Source organism: Cynoglossus semilaevis, chromosome 15 (genome assembly GCF_000523025.1).
Source record: "Cynoglossus semilaevis isolate Cse_v1.0 chromosome 15, Cse_v1.0, whole genome shotgun sequence".
NCBI classification, from domain to species: Eukaryota; Metazoa; Chordata; class Actinopteri; order Pleuronectiformes; family Cynoglossidae; genus Cynoglossus; species Cynoglossus semilaevis.
In genome coordinates this window covers 10,203,236-10,227,449 of record NC_024321.1, presented here as the reverse complement: position 1 = coordinate 10,227,449, position 24,214 = coordinate 10,203,236, and the positions used below count along the sequence as shown (strand labels likewise).

The window sequence follows — 24,214 nt, the reverse complement described above, 5'->3', positions numbered from 1 at the left end:
AGGCTCAAATCCACATGTCAACGACAAACAGAGTCACTGCATTTGAATTGATTATCAGATTAACTTCGAAAATTGTCCTGCCCAGCTGAAGTTAATTGCGTGACTATGGCACCTCTGCTGACAACCCAACAACACCCAGCGACTCTAACAAGGTCTGGCACAAACGAGCGTGAAGTTCTCCTGCATCACTGGAGCGCATTCGCATCACTGTGAGCCGCCGTCGTCTACAGTAAGAGAGAGATCGCCCTTTCCTGTACGCACAGGGCACAGAGGAAGGACATGGTGCGTTTCCTCAAAACCTTAATTCGTTCTTGGTTTTTTTATTATCCAGTGTAGGGGTCGATGATGTCACCGAAGGTCTGCCCTCTAAGGATCTTCGATCCGGTATGATTAATCAGAAAAAAAGCGGAATAATGGTAGACAAAACACACAAACACCCTCCAATATTAGCCCAGGTTGAGTGTGTGTGAAGAAAGGAGAGAGAAAGGGAGAGAGGATGTGGGGGAGAGAGAGAGAGAGAGAGAGAGAGAGAGAGAGAGAGTGTTTGTATGTGCGACAGTGAGAGAGAAAGAGATGAATAGGATGTGGGAATGTGCGTGTGTGTGTGTGTGAAAGTTTGGGTGTTGAGTGAAAAGAGAGAGAGGGAGAGAATGTGTTTGTATGTGTGTTTGAGAGAAAGTAAAAGATAGAGAAGGAGTGTGCTTGTGAACAAAATGTGAAGTGTGCAAGTGTGTTTCAGTTAGAGAATTGGAGTTATTGTAGTTTTAAAAGTTACAAAAAAATCCACCCATTTCAAATCCATTAATTCACCTGTCAATCCGTCTGTCCATTTGACATCTGTCTTGCTTCCTTATCTGGCTCGGTGTGAGGAACGTCTCAGGCAGGAGAGATTAGACAGTGGTGTGAGACTGGTAAGTGTGTGTAAAACTCATATGGCCTTATTAAATTGGAGAACAGCTCTATCAGGTACTTTATTAACTTTAGTGGCTGGCATTTCTGAAGCTCTTGTTATCACAATACTTCTCTGTCCATTTATTTTTACAAAAATCTATTACACGGCTTGTTGTGTGCCCTGATCTGTGTTTGGAATAAAAATATGTTTACTCTCTGTGATGTTCATTTGGCACTGGTGTCAAGCAGACGCTAAGAGGATGGTTCTGATTTAGTCTGCATTTACATGATGTTTCCAATACATGCATGCATAAACAAGGCTGGGAACTATACGCTCTGATAGTCCAGTCTAGTGTTTTATATTCATCGGCACCTGTCCCAACAGAAGGCAGAGGCCAAGGACACATACAACACACTGTCTAGCAGTTATTTTTGTAAGGGCTTTTTTTTGTCAGGAAATATACTGCAATTTAATTGTCTGGCCCACTTCACTGCATGTATTTGGAAGTTCAATAGTCCATTTAATCTTTGGGTGAGAAGTTTAGATTCTTGATTGAAAAGTAAACTTTTCAATTTTGCTTCAGAGTGTTCCAAGTCCTATGTTATCAGACAAAGAGAAGGGCGATAAAATATAAGAAGTAAACTTCTGTGTGTTTGGCTCCAAAAACTACGGTTCTGATGCTGCCATCTGCAGTATTTCAACAAAGGAAAGTTTCAACTTATATTTCTGATTTTACAAATTGTGAATGTGTAAATAACTAAATGTAGCTTGTACTCCATTGTTAAGGTAATCAGGTTTGAGTTACAAACAGATAGTGTGAAATTGAATATCGTTTTCAGAAAATGTCATGCCATATACTTTCTAGTAAAGGAGCACTTGCTTTTTGAAAGTAAGCTTCTCAGTTGACTACTTCCTCAAATTATGCTGCTCCCCAATATATATGTACAGTATATATATACAGTACACATCACATATATACTGTATATGCATGTATATATACGTGCACATAGATAACTACATTATACAGTATAAACAACAAAAGACCGCAGCTTATATAGGTGCTCCTATAACCATGACATACTCGAAACCCTGTAGAAGTAAACACTGCAAAAAGAAAAAGAAAAAAGAAAGGTTATCCTTACATAATTTAAGTCCAGCATTGATCAGGAGGTGTAAATCTGGTGACAGATCATCAACAACTTGCTTGTTAACAGCAAGGCACATAGGTCAGCCGTTATGCCATTCCAGTCTAAAAAAGATTTAACCTGCACACAGTATCACAGTGTATCCACAACAACTAACCCACTTCCATAATGTACGTACTGGATGTTCTGTGCCTTTGGGAGATAGCTTTCTGTTAGATGGCAAAAAATCTATTGGTTGGTTGGAAAGGAACAAAATGTGCTCCACAGACATCCATTCAGATTTATTTCATATATATAAATGGTACTCAAGAAAGTAGGAAGGTTTTTAATTATAAATCTTTAGCAACATCAATAAAGTCTTGAGTTCGCCACCACATATAGAGACAAATAACTATTCACACTCACATTTTTCAATTGTTGTCTGTTCTTAGTGTCCACACACACACTAGGAAAACAGGCAAACTCCAGACAGGAAAACCATTACAACCAGGGGATCGAACTAGTGATCTTCCTGCTGTAAGGCAAAAGCAATTACCAATCAGCCCATTGTCAGAGACTGATGATAGTGTACTCCCTATTGGGCTTCTTTGCATTCAATATTCCTACCATTGTTAACAAAAGTCAAGCATTAAGAGTACTTTGTATATGTGTGTGAATGATGAACACTCTTCCAATCCAAGGTCTAATGAAAGACAATGATCTTGAGACTCATTAGGGCAATGTGTGTGTGTGTGTGTGGGGGGGGGGGGGGGGGGGTGTTTGGGGGCAGGGCAATGAAAGAAGGATGGTATCATAACATGGTACATCTATACCACTTTACCCTGTGCTGTGACTAGCTGTGACAGCTACTGCTCATTATCTGTAACCCCTGACAACGGAATTTTGATTAGTGTTGAATAGCAATTCATCACAAGGAGGCTTCATTAAGGGTCTTGACCAATCTTAAACCCATCCCCAACCTCTTCAATTCCTGTCAGGTGTCACACACTATAAAACAACAGCCCTGCTCTTATATGTGTACATGCACAGCTAATGGGTTTTTCTTTTTGTGTTACCCAACTTCTACTGTTTCTGTAGGCGACATATCTATGGAGATGAATGAGGTCAATAAGGTGAAGGGGGGAATCAAATGGGACATACTTGGCTACTGTTACACAAGGTCCTTGACATGTAAATATAGCTGGATTCTGTATGCAATAGCCTCTTTCTCTGCCTTTACCTTTAAATGGTAATGAGCCAATGTGTGCTCAAGCCTCCTCTTCCTTGGAGAAGACTTGACCCGTGTGGTTACGGATGACAACCCATTTCTGTCGGGCTTAGTTTTTGTGTTGCACATGATAACAATCCAGCGGCTGTGGATTAGTAAAACAAATGGTGGATCATCACACAGGTGGTGGTACTCTTGTAGTACTGTATCTCTATTTTTGTTGTTGTTGTCATATTATAAAACATCTTTTTAGATGTTTAAACTGGCACTTGAGGAGTAGTCAGACCCTAAGGCACATATATGTAACAAAAAGATAATTTTGCATGATATGTCCTGTTCAAAGACAAACACATGACAAACAGACTAACGATGACCAGTGTGAGTCAAGAAGGACTGTGTTTGAGTTAAAGTTCACACAGCAGTCCTCACTTTGGTCCTGTTATGCACATGCACAAAACTGTTGGACTCCCACACTGGCTTCACTGCAGTGTAAATCCACTCAACACGTGTATTAGTTTTGTTTTCCCAATATTAGCAGGAGCAAAGGAACCACAGTTTGAAAATCTTTCCTCTAAGCCGCCCTTCGCTGCTTTACATCATTAAATACCCGTCACTACAAATGATGCCGTGTTCTATCAGGGTGAAAGCAAATAGTCTGAACGGAAGCGGTGGTAATCCTTACTCAAGGCTCTTCTTACTTTGGCCTTTATTGCCAATTCTGTGAGCCCAAATTGCGGAAACCCACTGAGTCTGGTTTGTTTGAATTTTTATTTTTCTTCATGGCAGAGTAATATTGTTTTGCTGATTTCCTCAGCATGAGCTCCTCAGTGCAGTCGAGCCACTTACAGCACAGGCAGGGATCCAAATTCAACGCCTCTAGATTGTACCCATTTTTTCTTATTACCGCCTCTCGCTAAGCAGTATTTGAAAAACAAAGGACACCATTTTATTACTTCAGCCACTAGATCTCATTCAATGATTTATTCTTATAAAGGACACAGGTTTAACCTGATTCTTGTTAAAGGATTAACTTCAAAGCAGAGTCATAGCCATAGGAAACTGCAAAGATAGGCTCAAAAGTGCCTATCTAAGAGATCTAAGTTATTTTCATCTCCTTCACTTTAGTAAAACATCCATCGAGAAGACAATGAAAACATGACACGATACGAGTCACTGCTTGTTCGTCCCAACAAAAGGACTGACCAAGCTACTGCCTTATATGAGTAGGAGACCCTCTTCGGGACCTTTTCCAACTGCATTGTGGAATTTGCCATCATTTTAGGAGTCCAAGCAGAGGAGGAATAGAGCAGGTTAAGAATAATTATAGTCAAAGTGTCACAAATGTTGGTTCAGTGGCACAACAATGTGTGGCCTGATCAATGCAAGTTATTATTCAGCAGTGAATCACAACAGGTTTGTTTGTACTTGCTGCTGTTAGCTGGTAGGACCATCACTGACCTACATGGACCACATGCCTTATATTTTTATATCCTTTTGTTTTTTTGTTTAAACGTGCGTGCGTCTGTACCATGGCACTTTTGTCCACTGTGCATATAATGAAAAGATTCAACTTTTTATTCTTCTTATTGTGCAGATTTTTAGGGACAGAAGCTCATTAATGTGCTCATATATATATATATACTCTGAAACACCATCAGAGAGGTATTAGGCACAAGAGACCATGCTCACACATGTACCACTACACAGTCACATCAACATGGAGAGAATAGCGAGGCATACAGCCACATACACACACACACACAGTCACACAAGGTGGACAAAATGATCACTAATGGCAGCACCGACAGCTGGGACTCCATTATCTCTGATGTCAATACAGTCGCACTCCCTTTGACTGATTTCCATCAAAAATCTTAAACAAACAAAACATGTGACATGTGAATGTGTGTCCTCTGTCATTGTACCTAATTGTGTACAATTTCTTCTTCTCCTTTTAACCTCCATGGAAAAATCAGCCGGAAAAAACGAGATTTTTTTTCCTGCCAGTGCATCAAACGCCCCCATTGGCGAAATCAGATGCTCTACAATTAGTCACTTGATTATCTCACCAGAACACCAAATGCTTCTCTTTTCATCCCCAGCATGCAGCAATAAAACAAGAGCTTTTTTTCTTGCAGTTAAAATTACAAATTAATGATTTTGAAAATTGGAAGGAGCTTGTTGTGAACTACATAAAAACACAAGAATACAACACGTCAGCACTGTATTGTCCAAATCTGATTTTGGTTACACTATAATGTAAGATTATATTTATTATGGTTTGAATTAAGCTGTTAAATGATTGATTTTTCAATCTGATTCATCGCAGGACAGGTGTGGATTAATCACAATTAATCATGATGATTAACGTAAGTTTGCCACAGGCATTCAAATTTTCTGTGTACTTCTGTGAGTGTAGACAGATTCCTTGACAAAGGTCAAGTGGCCTCTCAGCTCAATGACAAGCAGACTCAGATTCACTGAAGGGCTCCTGGGTGTATCAGAGTGCTTTACAACAATAAACAAAATACTGAGGGACAGAGATGTTGAAGCTTTTTCTTTCCTTTTCTACCCCAGCATGAAGGCCTTACTCTCCAGGTCTTTCAAGAGGTCGTATTCAGGATGAGTTTCGAGAAAATCAAGTGCTTCAGGTTAATGAGTGTTTGTACGTTTGCAGGGCTTCCTCTGTCCAATAGCCGTTCAACATTACACAGGCCATGGTACCTGGGTGCAGAGGGAAAGAAAAGGAAGAAGAGGCCAGCCAATCGGATCGAGTTGTAAGCCCAGCCTGTGAGTGTTTGTGTGGTGTAGTGTGAAGTTCTGCCAACCAGGCACAGTATGGATGAGAAGAGACGACGGAGCAAAACTGAAAGTAATGGCCAATTACACTGAACACACTGTGTTTCTTGTGTCAGTGAAGTCACAGACACCTGTGATTACGACAAAACAGCAACAACACTAAGTTGTGCAAAACAGACAGTGAGTATAAGATAGAACAAAACACAGGATTTGCCGAGACGTAACTTGAATGCAAGGTGAGTAAGAAGAGAAGGTTGATAAAAACCAAAATAACCCAAAACAAATTAACCGAAAAAAAAGAACCCAAGAATGTGTGAGTCAGAAGATAGATGTTGGCGAAACAGCCATGACAAGCCCATAAAAGGGAAACTATGTTGTAGGCACATAAATATACTGATGGGAAATGTTGCTGTATATTACCAGCAGCAGTGGTGGGGTTGTTATAAACATCACTTCCTCTGCATGTCCCACTCATTCTGCCGTCACACTTACACATAATGTAATTGGGAAGCAGTTTTGCGATCCAGTAAATGATATAGCATGTTTATTATAAAGGATTACATGACTGTTGTTGAATGCTGTTAGTTACAAACAGAACCACTTTAGTGTGGATCCGTGAAGACTGCCAGGGTGATGAGGCTTGTAGCATTCTCATCATCATCATCAGATTTATGTTTGATGAATGGCACTGTCTTTAGGCTCTGGCCACAGACTGTTCATCCAGTCTCTTGACTATTTGACTGACTACAGCAGACACGAAGCTAAATGTTTCTAATTTAAAGATAATAATGACATACTGCTTCATATACGAATAATGGATATGCCTGTGAGTTTTTAAAGAGCCTTTTTATTTTAATTTATTAGGTACTATCCAGATGTATGGTATGATGTAAGACTTTGAAACATTGTGCTTTATGTTGCAGTTGTATTTTGCAATGCTGCTCTGTCTCTGCTCCTGACATTAGAATCAATAGTTTTTGTCAGAATTATTGGGGTTAAAGGAATGACTCTTGCTTATCTACAACTTTTCTTTCTTTCTTTTTTTTCTAGAATAGACTCACTGATTTGTAATGAATTACTGTTCTCAGGATTGACTGCCTAAAAGATCGTAGTGGCAGATATGGTGGGATTAAACATGTAAAGTGAATTCAAAAACAAAACTCAGGCCAGCAAATGTACACAAGGAGGATAAGAAGACTAATTTCCTCATATTGCTGTGTCTGTATCTCCACTCAGCCGCCCTAAATTAGGCAGGATTATTGACAACAGAAAAAAGAGCTATATTTAATTGGTGAGGTTAAACAGCAGGTCAAAGACCACATGCTTGATTAACCTCCCTAATACACCGAGAAGCAAAAGGCCTTTGTTTAATAAGAGTTCTAATTTCCTTAGTCATCTATTGCAGTGTTTCCAGATGTTTGTGACCCATGGCACATATTTCATTTTAGAAACGTCTAACCCCCAAACAAAAATGTCATCTCCCTGTTTCAATTTACTCACACTACTTACTTTGTGTGAAACTTGGGCGTGTTCCTTTAAACAAAAGGTATGTACTGTATTCTTGCAGGAATTGAAGAAAGACATCAGGAATTGAAGAAAGTTTTTAAAGGCATCTGCTGTCACCTAGTGGAAGAGTATTTAACCATTCTTCCTGTGAGTTTTGCATGGATAAACATAGCAAATTATTTACAGTGTGTACACATAGTGTTCGGAAATCACTGATCTACTGAATTTCATATAACCTAGCCTCGAGTAAGTTCTTGAGTAAGTTCTCAAGTAAACTCGAACAATGTTTTGTCCGTCACTACACTGTGGGTGCAACAGTGGGAAAGTCAATAATACGGATTACTGAGAGGCAAAACAAATCAATCCATCCAGTGGACACACACCTGACAAATTTAATTTGAGTGTCCATGCCATTTCAGCACTTCAGCACTTCCAGCTATGTATATTCTCATTCCTCACTGCAGCAGCTCACACACCTACGGGGACTGGCAGAGCCACCCAGAAGGCTTGTCAGAGAGTCATCACCTCATTCTCTCCATCCATTTTGTATTGTCTAAAAGAATTGGTAAACAATCCAGAAGTTTTTTTCCCTTTTCTTTGATAGCTTCCTGTTATCCCCTCCCTTCACGTCTCTCTATCAGACTTTTCACCCCTATCAGAAATGGGATATTGGCGTTTCACTAACGACGGTGTTTCAAAAAAAGTCTCAGAACCGTAGATTTATGATTTTGTATTTTGCAGACATGTCAGGCGGGTAAAAAATGAGGAGGCGTTGGTTTGATTGATACGGTTACAACTGTAATAAAGGTTGTATCTTTAGTGATTAATGGTAAGGATTGTGTCATTTTGTCGGCTTTCAGCTCTCCAGTTGTCCTTTGGTCTGTTTTAGGGGCTTGTCTTGATGTGCTACCCTCCGCAGGGCTTCGATCTAATGAGATACTGAGAGCAGAGACTCAGATGGCTTAAGGGGAGGATTGATAGGTTCTGAGTCTGAGTGCAAAAATTATTGCATTCTCCCATGAGTATGAAGAATAATAGGAGGGACCTTTGAGTTTCAGCCATGCAGTATTTGCATGTCTGTAAAAAAGAAAATTGACAATTATTCTGTAAATGTTATTGTTGATGAAAGTCGGTCTAATGTGAGCATCATGCACATGAGAGGTGATTCTGTAAATGTTATTGTTGATGAAAGCCGGTCTAATGTGAGCATCATGCACCTAACGCCTTAGTGAGTGTAATTTTGGCAGAGAGTCCACCCACGTGTGAACACAACAGTATAACAAGAAACATTCAAAAATAGTCCGCCGTGCATGTATGGTAAAACCTCGAAGCAAATTTTTCATATACAAGTTTATACTTCTTAGTTCCTCTGAGGAGGGTCTTCCAGGGTCCAGGCAGAAGGCACTTCAGGAGTTTCATCTCTTTTTCCAAATCCCTGGAATCCCTGTCTTTAAGAGGCAGGAGGTCACATCGCTCACTGTACTGCCGGGAGAGACAGAAACAAAGAGAGACAGATGGAGACGGTGACAAGGACAGAAAGAAAGGACGGATGAGAGGAAGGAGTAAAGGAAGAAAAGGAGTGATTGAAGGAGGGAGGAAGGGAGGAAGAAAGGCAGAAAGGGAGAGGAGATACAACACACTTCCTTGCCTCAGGTCTCTGAGACAAACTGCACCAGCGAGGGGATGTCAGTTATAAAGCACAGTAAAGTGTACACACACCCCCTCCCCCCACCGGCACTCGTGAGCACTTCACACAGACATGATGCATTACCAACTCTAGTCTGAATCTAATGTTGTTCCAACTCCAAACTAAATACTCAACATCAGAATTTCCCTCTCATTTAGTGGGGACCTGCAAAATGCCGACTGGACCCCACCAAGAACAAAGTACTAAAAAATGTCCCCACAAGTATAAGTATATATAAGGTGTACACGTGTACACAGGGTATGTATAATAAGGTACTGTAAAAACCCCAAGGGTAAAAGTTGTATGAAAAGTCTGCAGGAGAACACTAAAGGAAATCAGATTAAAGAATTTCTTCTATACTTTCAAAGGCACTTGGACTGACATCGTTGCTATGGTGACTGGCCGACAAAGGTGTTGGCCTCAGTTTATGTGTGTGTATGTGTGTGTGCATTCTCCTTAGCATTTCACGGGTCGGGACAATGTTTGGCATAGCTGTTTTATGGGTCTGCGTGTACAGTGGGAGGGACGAGTGGGGGAGGCAGAAAGAGAGGACGGGACAAGGGTCAGAAACCAGACTCACAACACGACGAGTATAAAAAGCTGCTAAGTGTGAACCATGACAATGACTGTGGTTGAGGATTTCAACATCTTCACAGTTTTATCAACTGTTCAGTCTACTCTCTCTCTCTCTCTCTCTCTCTCTAATACTTTTTAATGACTCATTGAACACTTATCCACTGTAAACTACAAGACTATAAGAAAGAATTACCTTGTATGGTGTAAAATTTTAGATTCCCTTTACGCCGGTCTCCACTAAGTAGCTTCATGACAGCTGTGTTTACACTGAATGTGTAAATGTGTGTGTCAATATTATAGTCAATAAAAATTGCTCCAAAAAACTAGTATTGAAACGGGTGGGACATTTTGGAAGGTCTTTCAATCAGGCTCATCTCAAATTCATACAACTTACCTCAACATGTGTCACATCCTTTGTTGTTGTTCTTTTGTGGTGTGTATCTTGACAATTTTTTCCACTGGCTCTTTGGAAAAACCTACAGAGGCCTAGAGGAAAACACCATTAGTAAAATATTACATTTTATTGATTGTCATTGTTTAATGTACAATCAACAAAATCAAGGGATTTTCATTTATCGGCTAATGAAAGGACTGTGAGTCCAGAGTCCCATCGAAGCTGGATAAGTGACAATGGAACACTTGCAGAAATATTTAAACCCCAATAAAAAAAAAAGAATATGATGAGAATAAACTTTCTTACTTAGATTAATAAAGATCTTCCAACCTCTCGACTCACCCTCTTTATTTGTTTACCATACCTCTATGATTGTGTTAGCATTAATTCTTTAGTAAAGCACTTGGAGTAAAACTCACTGGCAGCTTTATGGGGTCTGGGTCTGTAATGACAGATAAGACAATAAACGGGAGTCTGTCTGTGACAGGCTGAAATTATGCAGAGAAGCCTCAGTGAGGCGACGGTGAACGTCCACAATGGAAGAACTGCCGTCTTTTGAGAAGGGCTGTTTACTATGCTGCTTTACAGGGCAGCTTCCAGGATGTCACTGACACACCATGCGTGTTGATGAGGTCAACACACACAAGTGCAAGACTAAGCTGCAGACACACACACACACGCACGAATGTGCACACAAAGTCTACAAGAGGCCACATTTCATCGTCACAGAGAGCTTTTAAAAGCCTCCTCAAACACAGGTTGTTGGTTCTGTAATTGCTGGATCCGACATTTTTGCTGCTGTGTGACTTTGCTGTGACTATCATACGAGACATGGGGGAAATATAAGGTTAGTGTAGGGCTGCAGTACCTTTGGCCAGGGTTGTTTACTTTGAGCACCGGCTCACTAACAGCTCCAAGAACAGTCCATACACCATGTCTGGGAATTGTAAACACAGAAAAAAAAGGTTGTTCTTGCTTTGTTTATGACAGTGAAACAAAAATAAAAAATGTTTTTGAAGACCAAATTCAATTTATCCTCAACCTCAATCTCAGGTTGCGTAGTGCATGGAATCGACATCTGCCGATCTGCTGTGAACCCCTGATGAAAGAACAAGCTGAAAGAAATGATTGTCACCAAAAAACAAACTGTCCAAAAAGAACATGATAAAAGATGTTGTGATTTTTTTTTTTTTGCTCTGTTTCATATGAAACCCTGGCTTGTTTAGTTGAACACAACCCTGAGAAGCTTGCAGAAATTGAAAAACGCCTCCGTCTTTTTTTTAATATTTTTTTCAAGTTGTTTATATACATCTGCTGCCACCTAGTGAAAGAGTATTCATGGGGCAGTGGTGGCTTGGTAATTAAGGAAGCAGACTTGGGTCTGGAAAGTTTCAGGTTCAAGTCCACCACAGCATAGCACTGTCCCCTACACACTGCTCTCCGGGCGCTTATGCTGCCCCCTGCAGACTTTGGTGATGGGTTAAAAGCAGAGGTCACATTTCGTTGTGTGCAGTCGGGTTGTTATTGTTATTGTTGTGTAGATAAAGACAAAGGCAAATTATTTGCAGTAAATAAAACTTAGTTTGCAGACTGACCAAGTGAAATTGAATAATTTTCCATGGCACAACTGTCGGGATTATTCTACTAACAGACGCCTTCTCTATGATTGGATTTCTGTCTTCCAGTCAGCAAATGTAGCTTTGACTGCCTCTCACGCTCCTGTTTTTCTTCCAGTTTACATGACAATATCAGCACTGATTGGACTCCACGTCTAAATCACCGACTAAGTCTTTGATGAAAATTATAAGAAGACGCAATTACCAGCAACCCTGTTACTAGATGCATTTTAATATAGGATCTATAGATATGCAGGTGTGTAAATATGCATCTGAAGATTGTGGTGCGGAATCAGCCGGTTTATTGTATGTGAGCTTTTCAGATCATTCAGAAGTTATAGCAAACATATAAGACAACATATAAGGGAGAAACTCCCTTATATGTTGTGTTATATGGTTGCTATATCTTCATAATGAAATACATTTTCACCTTTGAGACTTTTTATAAAATAATTAGCAATTGAAAACACTGTTTTTCATTTTCTGTATGTAACCGTAGGTTGGATTGTGTTTAATAATAAAACTCACGAGGCAGAACACAATTATAAAAATGCTTGGGATTAAAGAAACCAGAGTAGATCTTACACTCTTTAATCCAAGGATCAAAAATAGGACAATATACAGTACAAGAGTTTGCTTTAATCAACACTTCTTTTGCGTACAAGTTAAAAATACAGTATATCAGGTTATTTGTCTTTCTGGCAGTAGGAATAATTAAGAACCTTCTTTGTGAGTCTCAGTATTCTGGTTCTACACAAAGAAAATATATAGCTCCACCTACATCCTCCTCTCTCTCTGTCTCTCTCTCACACACATACTGTGATACAAATGGATAAAGACAGAAGTTATATTGAATTACACGTTTAAATGAAATATTGCCGTGAAACAAAGGTGAAACTAAAGATTGTGATACACTAGAACTCTTGGCTGGAACGTAGAGCTACATATTAGATTGCCAACTCCTGCATTCAAGCATTTCAACTTATGGCATTTTTTGAAAAGTAAAGTGTAAAAGTGTTTAATACGTTAGTGATAATGTGCCCTGGAAGGACTCATCCCACAGTTTTACAAGCGATTTGTTTATTCCTTCCGAACAAATGATGTATAACAAGAGCCCTATGAACGCAGTATTATTACAGTAGACCCCTGCCGATTTTTCCCTACGGCACTAATGATGTTTGATGGCATCGACACAACAACAGAACATAAACTCTGCGGAGTACGAGATTCATTTAAATACGTATTTTAGGTTTTTATTAAGGTCGGCCTATATAGGAAGGCAGGGTTCTATGAGGTATTCTGAAAAACTTGATCCCAAACCACTTGGTTGCCTTGCAGAAAATCAGGTGTATATATATATATACTGTACATATGTATGTATGATTTGAAAATGGGGCACAGCAAGGCAATTTCAAATACTTCATTTATTTGTAACACAGTGGGGAAATCCACTGATTTAGATTTTGTTTAAAGATAAAAGCATTCTTTTGGGAATTGCAATCCTATATGCCAAAAGGGGCGCCAAAAGGGGCGCTGAAGAAAATGATTTAGATTTAGATTTACCAGAAGAAACAGAGAAGAGAAATGACAAATGTTCAGGGGAAAATGTGATGGTAACATTAACTATTTTTCAGTTGGGAGATCAGTCTAAATCTAATTCCTTCAAAATTATTTTTCGATTTCTGGAGCCAGTCTAACCGCGTATACAACACAAGTCTATTTGACACATTCCTGTACTGTTTGTTTCAGATTCACAATTTAATTCTGCACAATGGAGTGCAGTTACACAAAGAAGTAGTTTCACATGATAATAATTTAGTTAAAATGTAATTATTATCTATTCAAGCTCAGCAGATGTAGTTTATCAAATGAGTCCCTAGAAGGAAAAAGGACATTAAATGACTTCACACCCCCTCTGTCCCCATCCCCTGTGTTTTACAGCCATTTGATTGCGTTGCTGTTCTAAAAAAAAAAAAAATGACATGTTTGTGTCTCTCTATGATTTTCTCATATCACAAATGTCTGGTAAACACCACTCCTCCGGGACATGTCACTTTGGGATGCTTTTTAGAAAATGAGGCAGAGCGTGAGACACTTTGTGCTGGAAAGGCACAGAGAAGAGAAAACCAGCTTTGAATTTCGCTATTTTAAAACTGGTCAAATGTGTGTGAAAGATACAATTTTAAACAGCTCCAGAGGTATCGTATAATTTTTTCCAGTTGAAAAAAAATGCTTTCTGGTTATTGCCATGGTTGTTTTTATGTCGTTTTGTTGGTTTTTTTTAATCTCACAGTCAGTTCTTTTTACAAAACATCCATAAGTCCATAAATGTGTGCACACTTTCTTGAAATGCAATAAAAACTAAAATCTGTACTTTACATATAGCTATAAATGATTTTATTTATAGCAAGAGCTACTCAACAGTCAGTACTTACTACGGTTTAAGGTTTAACCACCAGATGAAATCTGGACTGCAGGCAGGCCCGTTAGGCTTGACATCATGTCAATAAAGCCGGGGTCAAAACTATGTATATATGTCGGAGGGGCAGAAATTTTGTGGACAAACATGTTTCCCTTTGACCCTCACAATTTTGAAATCCAGTCACGGGTCACAATGAATGGTTTACTGGGCTGGATTTGGCCCACGGGCGGCCAGTTGGTAATCACTGCAATATAGCTACGAGGTCTTGCATTCCTATAATGTAACAGATAATGTGCGCTTTTGAGTTTTTTTTATTAATAGTTTAATTATTTGACAAATGATTCCTAAGATTCAATGGCTACCTCCCATATTGCAGTACCAGATGAGGGGTCAGCGGTCATGCACATTCAGCAGCCTTTTCCTGCCCAGAATGTGCAAATAATAATAATAATGATGTCCTGAACTTTGACAATATTACCTATAGAACTCTGCAATGAGGTTTGTAACCTGAAACCTTCATGGTGTAAGAAAACTGCACAATAAGTTCATTTTTTATTTCTGTAAATATTGTTGAAAAGCTTTTGTACTTTTACCCCAGGTGCTAACAGAATGTTGAATTAACAAACTAAAGATTTTACTTTGTATTGCATTTGTACAGTGTGTACTGTCCTGGGAATGTAAATGATAGAATATGTTGAAGAAAATAAGCTTCACTACTGTATTTCCGTCGTGCACATCATATCATCAAAAAGGAATATGAAACTGATCATCTGACATTAAGGTAAATGGACGGTGAGTCTCCAATTTTTCAACCGATGCATAAAATCCTTTATCGTTCCCTTGCATTTTCCTGAATTTTTTGACTGGTGGCGTCAGGGTTGTGCATTGTGGTCGGAGGTGCGTTAATTAGATCGCCTGTTGTGTAAAAGGGCTTTTCAGTATCAACGTTCACTGCCTGTCATGTCGAAGAGAGGACATTGAAGAAAAGCCAAAAGCCTTTCTGATGTGAAAACTGTGGCTGTGTTTGTTACTTTTCTTTGTTCTTTCTTCTCTTCGTCCTCCTCACTTTTCTTCAAACGCCCTCTCTGTGTCATCACTTCCTTGGATTGCCGTTTCTTTTGCCTCAGAGTTGTCAACAGATACGGGGGGCCGTGGTTGCTGTGCAGCGGCGGTGCTGTGCCCTGTGGGTCCTCTTTATATCTCATGGTGCTTGTTTACCACTTCAGCTCCTTCTAGTCTCCCCCTCAGCTCTCCCACCCAGCCTGTGAGCCACTGTCTTCCATCCCTCTCTTCTGAAGACACTGCCTTTAATTAGACCTCCACTGTCAACACGCCCCCACACACTTCACCTCTTCGCCTTTGACCTCACATTCTCACTTGCTCCAGCACTTACAGCTATCTTCCTCAGAAATGTCTCCCTAATTGGTGATTGCATATACAAACGCTCGCCTTTTACCTTGAGTTAGCAATTTTACCTCGGCTTTCGCTTCTCCAACTTGTTTCATTGTCCCTCCTTCCTCCCCCTCATCTACAGTAAAGACCTTAAACCTTAAGACCTTTTAGCCTTCGTGACTGTTTCACCCTCTTTCACATCTTCCTCTCTGGTTTCTCCTGTCAGTGCCTCATGGTGTTCCTGCCAAATTTGTCACCAAGTTGCTGGATGAGCAGGGCCAGTTCACCGGCAGCCTGAGACTTCTCCTCCAGGAGCTCATAACGGAGGCTGGAAATGTCTTGCTTGATCTCTTTCAGCTCACCTACAACACGGACACGCCAAACACAAACGTGATATTATGAGCACAAACGGACACCTGGGTGAGAAGGCTCTGTGCTGATGGTGAGCACATGCAGTCACACAGCCATTATGTACAGCGTGCAGAGTGGCGTGAGCTTCTTTCTTAATTTTATGGACCTTATCTGACACATGCAGACACCTTAATAGCACATGCTTCATGATCCACATGTATTATAAACACAGTACAAATCCCTCACAGACGAACAACAAAACTATATAAATATATATAAAAAATAGGAAACTGAAAAAATAGGAAAAGAAGCATATGGTCAAGTGTAGGTTGTTTGGTTAAGCAGCCAATAAGAACTGACTAATCAGAGACTAAAAATATGGTCATATTATCATTACAAGTTCTTTGCAACATGTATTATTCACTAAAGAAATATCTGTGTTTCTTCAACCCATGTATAGACAGCTTCATTTCCTTTGCTCTGTTGTCAGAGCCAGAGGGTTTCCACCTGTGTGTGTATCTATTTAGAAATTGATGTTGATGTCAGTTTGAATGTTTTGTCACTCTCTCCACTCTCCAGGTTTGCCTCCTAATCACTGACCCTTAAGGGTCACAGGTCACTGACTGGTAGTTCCTTCGATGGTGTCTGTGTGTTTGTTTCTTCCATTGTTTGACGTTGTATTTGTTGCGTACTCTCTGCTGTCTCATGCAATATAACAATATTGTCAAGACGGAGGTAACTTTGAAAAACATGGAATATAAATCCAATTTCGGTCCACGATAAAAGACACCTTGCTCACTAAAAAATAAAATACAAATGTCATTCTGGCAAAAAAAATTAAATTTTGTCTGCTTTTGCCTGCAGTGTGAATGTAATCTAGGACGTAAGAAAACTTTGTCTTTTTCACTTCAAGCAACAGCATCATGTAAATGTGAAGGATGAAATTGTCTTTTAAGCAAATGGGGTGACAATAAAAAACTAATTTTTTTACCTTCATTGACTTCATCACTCTCTCTGTCTACTTGGGCCTTCAGCACGTAGCGCTTAATCAGGCGCTTCATGATCTTCTGGAGGTGACCGTGATCAACAGACACAAGATGCAAACTTTTTTAATTACACTTTTCACACCACGGGCTCTTAATACTTTTCATGTGCAAATCCATGCAGCAAGTGGTAAAATATTGTGTTTCAAATGGATGGTGAAACGTTGTTCATTGATTTCTGGATGGTGACGACGGTGTCCTGCAGCTACAGCCGAGGCTAAGAGTCAATCCCTGGATGTAGGCACTATTCCTGGAAATGGATCAATACCTGTCACCTCACATACAAAAGTCTGATCAAATACAGTACATCTTAATGTGTAACGTGTGCATGTGCAGTTCTATAGGATGAACCCCTAACCCACACTGAGGAATGGGACCAAATCTCAGCAGACTCAGATGGCACTGAGATTTTCCTGAGGGTGGAAGTGACAGACAGACAGAATATCTTTCTGCACATTGCAACACTTTATGCTCATTTAACCAGTGCCTGCTCTCAGTCTGTTTCAAACAGCTCATTATAAGCATTTTTTTCCTGCCCTGCTCTCTCTCTCTCTCCTGTGATTTTCCAAGCCTGGAATCAATAAAGTCTCCCTCTCTCTCATTGTCAGTTCTTCCTTTTCCCCTTTCACTCACCACCACCTGTTCATCCCTGCCCTCCTTTCAGTCGTTGCCCTTTTATCCTCACACTAGTTACATTATTTCCTCTGTCTTGTCTGAAGCTCATTACTCTTCCTCTCCCCACCTCTCTCTCTCACCCCTTCATACACTATGTCTCCTAATGTCTTTCACACCTCAGCATCATTCCTTCATCCCGTCAACCTTTATCACCCTTTAGCCACCGTCCGTCCAACTGAAGTGCTGCGAACGTTTATAAACATCCGTCATCTGAGGTGTTTCTTTCATTCCTTCCTTCCTTCTTGTTTCATCATTTTTATCATTGGCTTCGTCTTCACTTCAACATTTCTTGGCTCACCGTCTTACCTGATATCTAGTCGGGTGTTTCCGAGATTTCCGAGGGATAAACTCTTCTCCCGGTCGCGGGTAAGACCTGAAGCACTCGACCTGCTGAAACAGCAAAACAAACACACGGCAGATGTGTAAGCGACGAGTGAGAAGGGCTCTTTGTAGCAGACACTGACATCACTTGACCAGAGCCAATCTGTATTAACTCAAGCCTGACCTCGTCTTGACACTTCAGTGCTGCGGAATGAAAGGTGGCTTTAAAATAACTGTGCATAAATGGGAACTATCGTCAGAGCCAGCCCCGACAGATGGAAGGCATATCGGTATTTCATTCAAGCGTTATGAAACTTTGGAAATAAATAATAAAATAAAATAAGAGAGGAACTTTTCTGAAGAGAAACTCACAGAACTTCACAGTCTTCACCCAGGTTTCCAGCTGTAAACTCAGGCAGCTCCAGGGCACAACTGAATCATTCCAAGTTATACTGACTCTAAATGACTCATGCTCATGTCATATTGGATTTATTGGGTTAATTTTTTAAATGTAAGCGTTTCAGTGGGAATGGTTGTTTACCTATAAGTACTAAGCACTAGCACTACAGGTGGTAGAAGATAGATGTATGTATGAATGAATGAATGAATGAATGAATGAATGAATGGATGAATGGATGTGTTTTCATCACATTGTAACATTGTAATTAATACAAATCTCTTCAATCTTTTTTTTTTGTTCATATTTAGCCAGAGAAACCACAGTCCACCGACTGGGAAACAGCACAGGGTCCTTTCCGGAGCTCACTCTACATTCTCAACGTCACACCGTAGCCGTCTTTGTGTGTGTTTGTGTTGTGAGGATGTATCGATTGTCGGCTGCTCATGTTTGGGTCTGCAATTCAACTGTCAGAAACACAGAGAAGTTTAGACGCTTAAGGAAGCAGCAGGGTGTAACCCATCTTGTCCTCATCTAAAACCCGCCCATGCATTTGAGCAGACACAGGCAGATCCAATGGTCTGACTAATAGCTCAGCCGAGGCGCTGAGGTGAGCCTTTGGAGCGGAGGAATCAAACGGAGGAAATGCCTGTGGACAAGGCCGTGCCGGAGATTGATTCCGTGTTAAATGGACCCGTGCTGTTTTCTTCATGCAAGACTTTCTTTTCATTACACTGATTTTATTTAGATGGACAATCCTGCAGCGTGGACGTGTGAAAGTGAACAGAGCTCAAATTGCATTACAGCCCAGCAGTGGGAATATAATATATAATAGCTCTCTGCTCTTTACCACCAGGCCGTCTCCGTACAGTACGGCCCATATACTATAAATATCATGACTTTCTCATTTGGGCAGTTTCACTGAGGAGATTTGTGACTCACTTTGTAAAACTTTCCAGTTTTAACAATTCATCTGCTGACGCCTGATTGTAAACAAATAAAATAACCTCCATTTCCCAAAAGGAACAGATGGAAATAAAGAAAAAGAGATTAAACAAAAAGCACTCAGCATGTCGCCCGGCTGATAAGCAAATCCAAAATCCAAATTACACTAAAAGATTTATGACATGCTGAACTGAACTGCTGTAATGCAATTCTATTTGCATTGGCAATAAGTGAGAAATAGAAAGTTGCACATTGTAAGTAAAATGTTTGTTAACTATTAATATATTTCCATTGTGTACTAGAATCTCTCCCAAAGCTCGACATTGGCAACAAAGACATCTCCAGCTGACCTTTGTCTGTGAATTGATCTTGCCCATCTCCAGCTCGTTGCCATGATGGTGACCGTTGGCCTTGCACAGTCGGATCAGGCAGGACTTGATGCGAAGGACTAGGTAGTAGAAAGACTTTGGGCTGGGAACCAGGTTGTAGGGAGCGGGCAGAGTTCGACCCTCGTCGAAGTAGGAGAGCCACAGTTTAGCTCGAGCAAACTTCCACTCCACGTCTGCGTCTTCCTGTGGAAACACACACACACACAAACACACACACAGTGATTTGAATTTTAAAACCCAGAATTCCCAAAAAGGATGTTCAGTATTTTCAGTCAGTACATAAACCTGCTGAAATTATAGATTTGACTAACAAACTGCATTTTATACTCCAGATGTATCATTAATACAACAACTACAGTTTTGTATCCAATAATTTTAGTTTTAAAGTTTTAACACTGTACGTCGGAATGATGGAACAAGACTTTCTTAATAAATGTACGCGCGGGGGCGATGTAATCACGAAACATCGTAGGTCGAGGACGTCGTAAACTGAGTACCTCATATCGATGTTTTTTACATTTTATTTATTTATCATTTTAGTCAAGTTCAAATGAACACAGCGACAGAATGATGCAGGCTGTTTAACCCATAATTCCACAGTCCAGTCAGTTCCATCCTTTCCAGGCCCACAACTACATACCCAGCATCCACCTCTGGCCTCCGGGGGCGTTTAAATATATTGGCTCATCATTCCTCCCATCTCATGCATGTAATGTGCTGGGAGTGTTTAAACCAAGAACCTGGACGCTGAGCTAAAGTGTGCTGCTGACGCTGTAACAACCCTCTTATTGGACAGTGGAATTAGCTGATTTCCCAAAACTGGTTTCGCCTGGACTGTGGGAAGACAGTGGAAAAACTCTATGAACTCGTTAAATAAAACATCTATACAAACATGGAATTGTTTCACTAAATAAGAAGACAGTGGAAAAACTCTATGAACTCTGGAATGAACATGGAATTGTTTCACTAAATACGAAGATTTATAGATTAATCCAGTGTTTCCTTTTTTTTTATTTTTCTTATTTGCTCATATTATACTGTTAAATTATTAATGCTTAGCCACCAGTTGACCTGATAATAATCATGCTTCTGTGAATATGAGATAAAATTTACCAAACAGAACAGTAGGTCTCTAACTGCTTTGAACATGTTCTCTTTGTTTTTGTCAGTGATTTGTAATTAGTAAAAAAAACAACAACAACAAAAAAAATCTGCCATAGCGAGAGAAAGTATATAAAAACAACTTTGAACACAAACAATAGAAAAATAAGTGTAAAAATTAAAATTCTAACATTCTCCCCAAACGACAGAAAAATATTTCTGCTTCAGTTGACTGTGACATCTTTTCAGCTTCCCTGTTTGGACTGTGAGTCCTGTTTGTTTGTTGCCATTCTATTGATTACGCACAACTCACTGCTCTGCTTTCAGCAGAATCTGTGATTCAGCTGCAGACACAGAGGTGATCAAAACCCTGGTCCTCACTGAGCCGATTTTACACCTCCCCCTCCCACCTCCCTCCTCCTCCTACCTCTATCTCCTGGTAGGAGTTGTTGATCATGGCGATGAGCATGTTGAGCAGCACCACCACCATGGTGACGTTGTAGACGCCGTACAGGACGTAGCCGATGTTCTCGATGAACTTGTGGTCGTACTTCAGCACCACGGAGATTACTTCAGAGAGACCAAAGATGGACCAGAAGAGAGTCTTGAAACTCTCCTCTACGCTGCAACGAAAAAGTAAATTTGACTACAGTATGATGACGATTGTAAGTCGAAGCACAATCTCACCTAGTGCACCAAACTGGTTCTACCAGTGGATTCCCAAAATGTTACTGAACAATTGGTGTAATTACCTCTAATGACCTAGAAGTCGACCTAAATTAAATCTTGGTGTCTTGATCAGTCTTCTGGAACAATGCTGGTTGGATTGAATTTGAAGGAAATGTCACGGGTCACATGACCATTCGCCCTGTTAATTATACGTGTGATGTGCTTATGTACAAAATGAGAAATGTGCCTTTTTCTTAGTAGTAGGGTGGAGGAGGAGGGGGAGAGAAGGGAAGGAGGAGGGATCTGCTCGTTTGAACTGCTGGAGGGCATGTAGCATGAAGGAGGCTGGGGAGGGAGGAGATCTGTCGCCCCCTGGTCTTTAGCTGTGGGCATCTTCCATATTAACTCCTTTCAAAGGGAGAGAGTTTCATTGGTGCACAGACACACACTCTAACCTCTCATAAAGGAGGACAAAGACCCTCTTTAACCCCGGGAACACATCTGTGCAAGTGTCTGAATGCCTTTGCTTTTTCCAAAATAAATTCCCAAACATCTAAGAATGTTCTCCACCTTAGCAGTCCCCGGACTGAGCAGAATCTGTAATTACTTAGTTATTAAATTCTCCAACTCCACTCTCCAAGACCTTCCACGTTGTACATTAGAAACACTTGTTGGCAATTACTCCTCCTGACTGACCTTCTCTTCTCTTTTCTTCTCTAATTATGGAAATTACTTTATGCACATTACTGCACTTGACTTGAACAGCATGAAAAAGGGCGCATATACAAAGTGCATTTACAGCTTTTAAACCTTTGCCTCCTCCTCTCCCCTTGAGCCTTACTGATTTGTACACGTGACTGTACGAGTACTGTACGCACACATCATCGTCACCTACAGCAGATGTGACTGATTCACATTTGAGATTTCAGCGGTCTTGTCAAAGTTTGAAAATAAGTAAACAAACGACTATCAGCACGCTCGACTGAAACAAAAAAAAAAAATTACAATTAAAATAGTTATGAATATGAACAAAGTCGATGGAATTGTCGAAGTGCATCTGCTCACCCCAGCTGTCTCATCACGGCAGGAGGTCTCACAACAATAAAACTGGTAACTGATTCTCGTGCCTTGTCAGACTGAGGAACCTCCACATAAATATGAATGCTTTCTGTCCAGTTTTACTTATTTAAAGAAATGTGTTCATCCACAGGTGTTCATCTCAGGGTTTTGTACTTTCTATATAATTAGACTTAAATTAATCCATAACTTTTAAATGTTAACTGATGACAATCATAGCACCGCCTACAGGAAAGGAAAGACAAGTAATGGCTTTCTGATAACAAAAAACAACAACAAAAAACAAGAGCAGCACAAGAAAAGTTTGACATCAATCATGTACTTGGGTCCTAGCTACCCCTGGTCCGTAGTGGTGTTATTATGTCTCTGCACGCATGAACTGTTCTTGTTCTAATCCCTTTCCAGCCCTGAACCCTGACAGGTGTGAGACACAGAATTAAAAACACACAGACAAGAACTTATACATGAATAATGTTTTTTCTTTTTAAGTCTCATCAGGGAAAAGTAAATTCAAATAAAAGCAAGAAGGTCACTCCACGCTACAAGGTATTGATTTCCTCAACCACTCAGGTGTAAATTATTTATGCTCAGGCCGACGGCGAGATTATTTGCATCTGGAAAAAGAGACTTTTACATTTTACTGCAGCCTGTATGTGACATTTGAACTGGGTGATACCACTCCATCTGAGTGAATCCAAAGGGTGCACATCACCATGACGAGTGCACGTGAGAATGAAAACCCACTCTGTGTGTTAGTTGCAGGTGGTCATCCTGCTGCTGCTGCAGACACCAGACGAACCCAGAAAAAGACATTTCTCAGTCTCTACTCACTTCACACACATCCTTCAGCTTATCCTACAATCAGTTGGAGATGAAGGCAGTGGTTTGCGGACCGAATCGAAATCCTCAAAAACCTGGTTCCATCTCATTATTTTCCCTCATTTGAACATGCTTCTGTGTAACTTCAGAACACAGGACTACTCTTTAAAATATTTAGATTTTCTGGGATTTCTTACATTCTATTCTAATTATCCAATGGCTGGGCTATTCTGTCGCTCAACTCTCCTGCCCACTCTTGTGAAACTGTCACTGGATTTAGGTTTCCCTGTTCCCAAAATGTGAGTGTGGATAATGACAAGGGGCTTAGTTCCAACCAACATTAGAACCTGACACAAAATTAGACGCTCGCCACATAGCACGATATTTATAAACGCTGTTCATGTTCTGAAACAGAGTCAGCCATAAAATACAGTATTTCACTTCTTTAAAAAAGGTTGGTAAACACTGCATTATCATGTTTTGGTTTTTCTCACCTTGTTTACTGCTTATTTATCAATAAAATGTGTAAGACATAACTCTCAGAAATGTTAAATCTATAAGATAGAAAATGTAGTCTTAGATAAATTTGACTTGTTTTTTCTTTTTCATTTCTGAGGTCCTCGGTGTTTCATAATACGTAATATTTATTATAAGCAGACAATATTATGACTGTTTCGTTTTGTCATGAATGTGTTGTGTAACAATGTACCAGTGTGCAGTGAGTGTTAGCGGTGTGCATCAGCAGACAGAGATGGACAGTGTGTTATTATCTGTTATTAAGAGTGGCAGCT

The 24,214-nt window shown here is 40.1% G+C and overlaps 1 protein-coding gene across 10 annotated transcripts in view; it reads right to left on the bottom strand.

Annotated features, from left to right (window-relative positions):
• Positions 1-13,355: 13,355 nt before the first annotated feature.
• Positions 13,356-24,214, bottom strand: part of trpc7b (transient receptor potential cation channel, subfamily C, member 7b) — a 62,286-nt gene continuing 51,427 nt past the window's right edge. For 3 of the 10 annotated variants that reach the window (XM_025062901.1, XM_008327015.3, XM_008327020.3), the window contains 5 exons: positions 21,286-21,481; positions 19,719-19,940; positions 18,012-18,095; positions 16,979-17,054; positions 13,356-15,998 (listed from right to left, as the gene is read on the bottom strand). In XM_025062901.1, the coding sequence (XP_024918669.1) occupies positions 15,859-15,998; positions 16,979-17,054; positions 18,012-18,095; positions 19,719-19,940; positions 21,286-21,481 (718 nt within the window). In that variant the 3' untranslated portion in view covers positions 13,356-15,858. Of the gene's footprint in view, positions 15,999-16,978; positions 17,055-17,080; positions 17,281-18,011; positions 18,096-19,718; positions 19,941-21,285; positions 21,482-24,214 lie in introns of those variants that run through there. The other 7 variants (XM_025062903.1, XM_017039211.2, XM_025062902.1 and 4 more) reach the window with 7 other exon arrangements.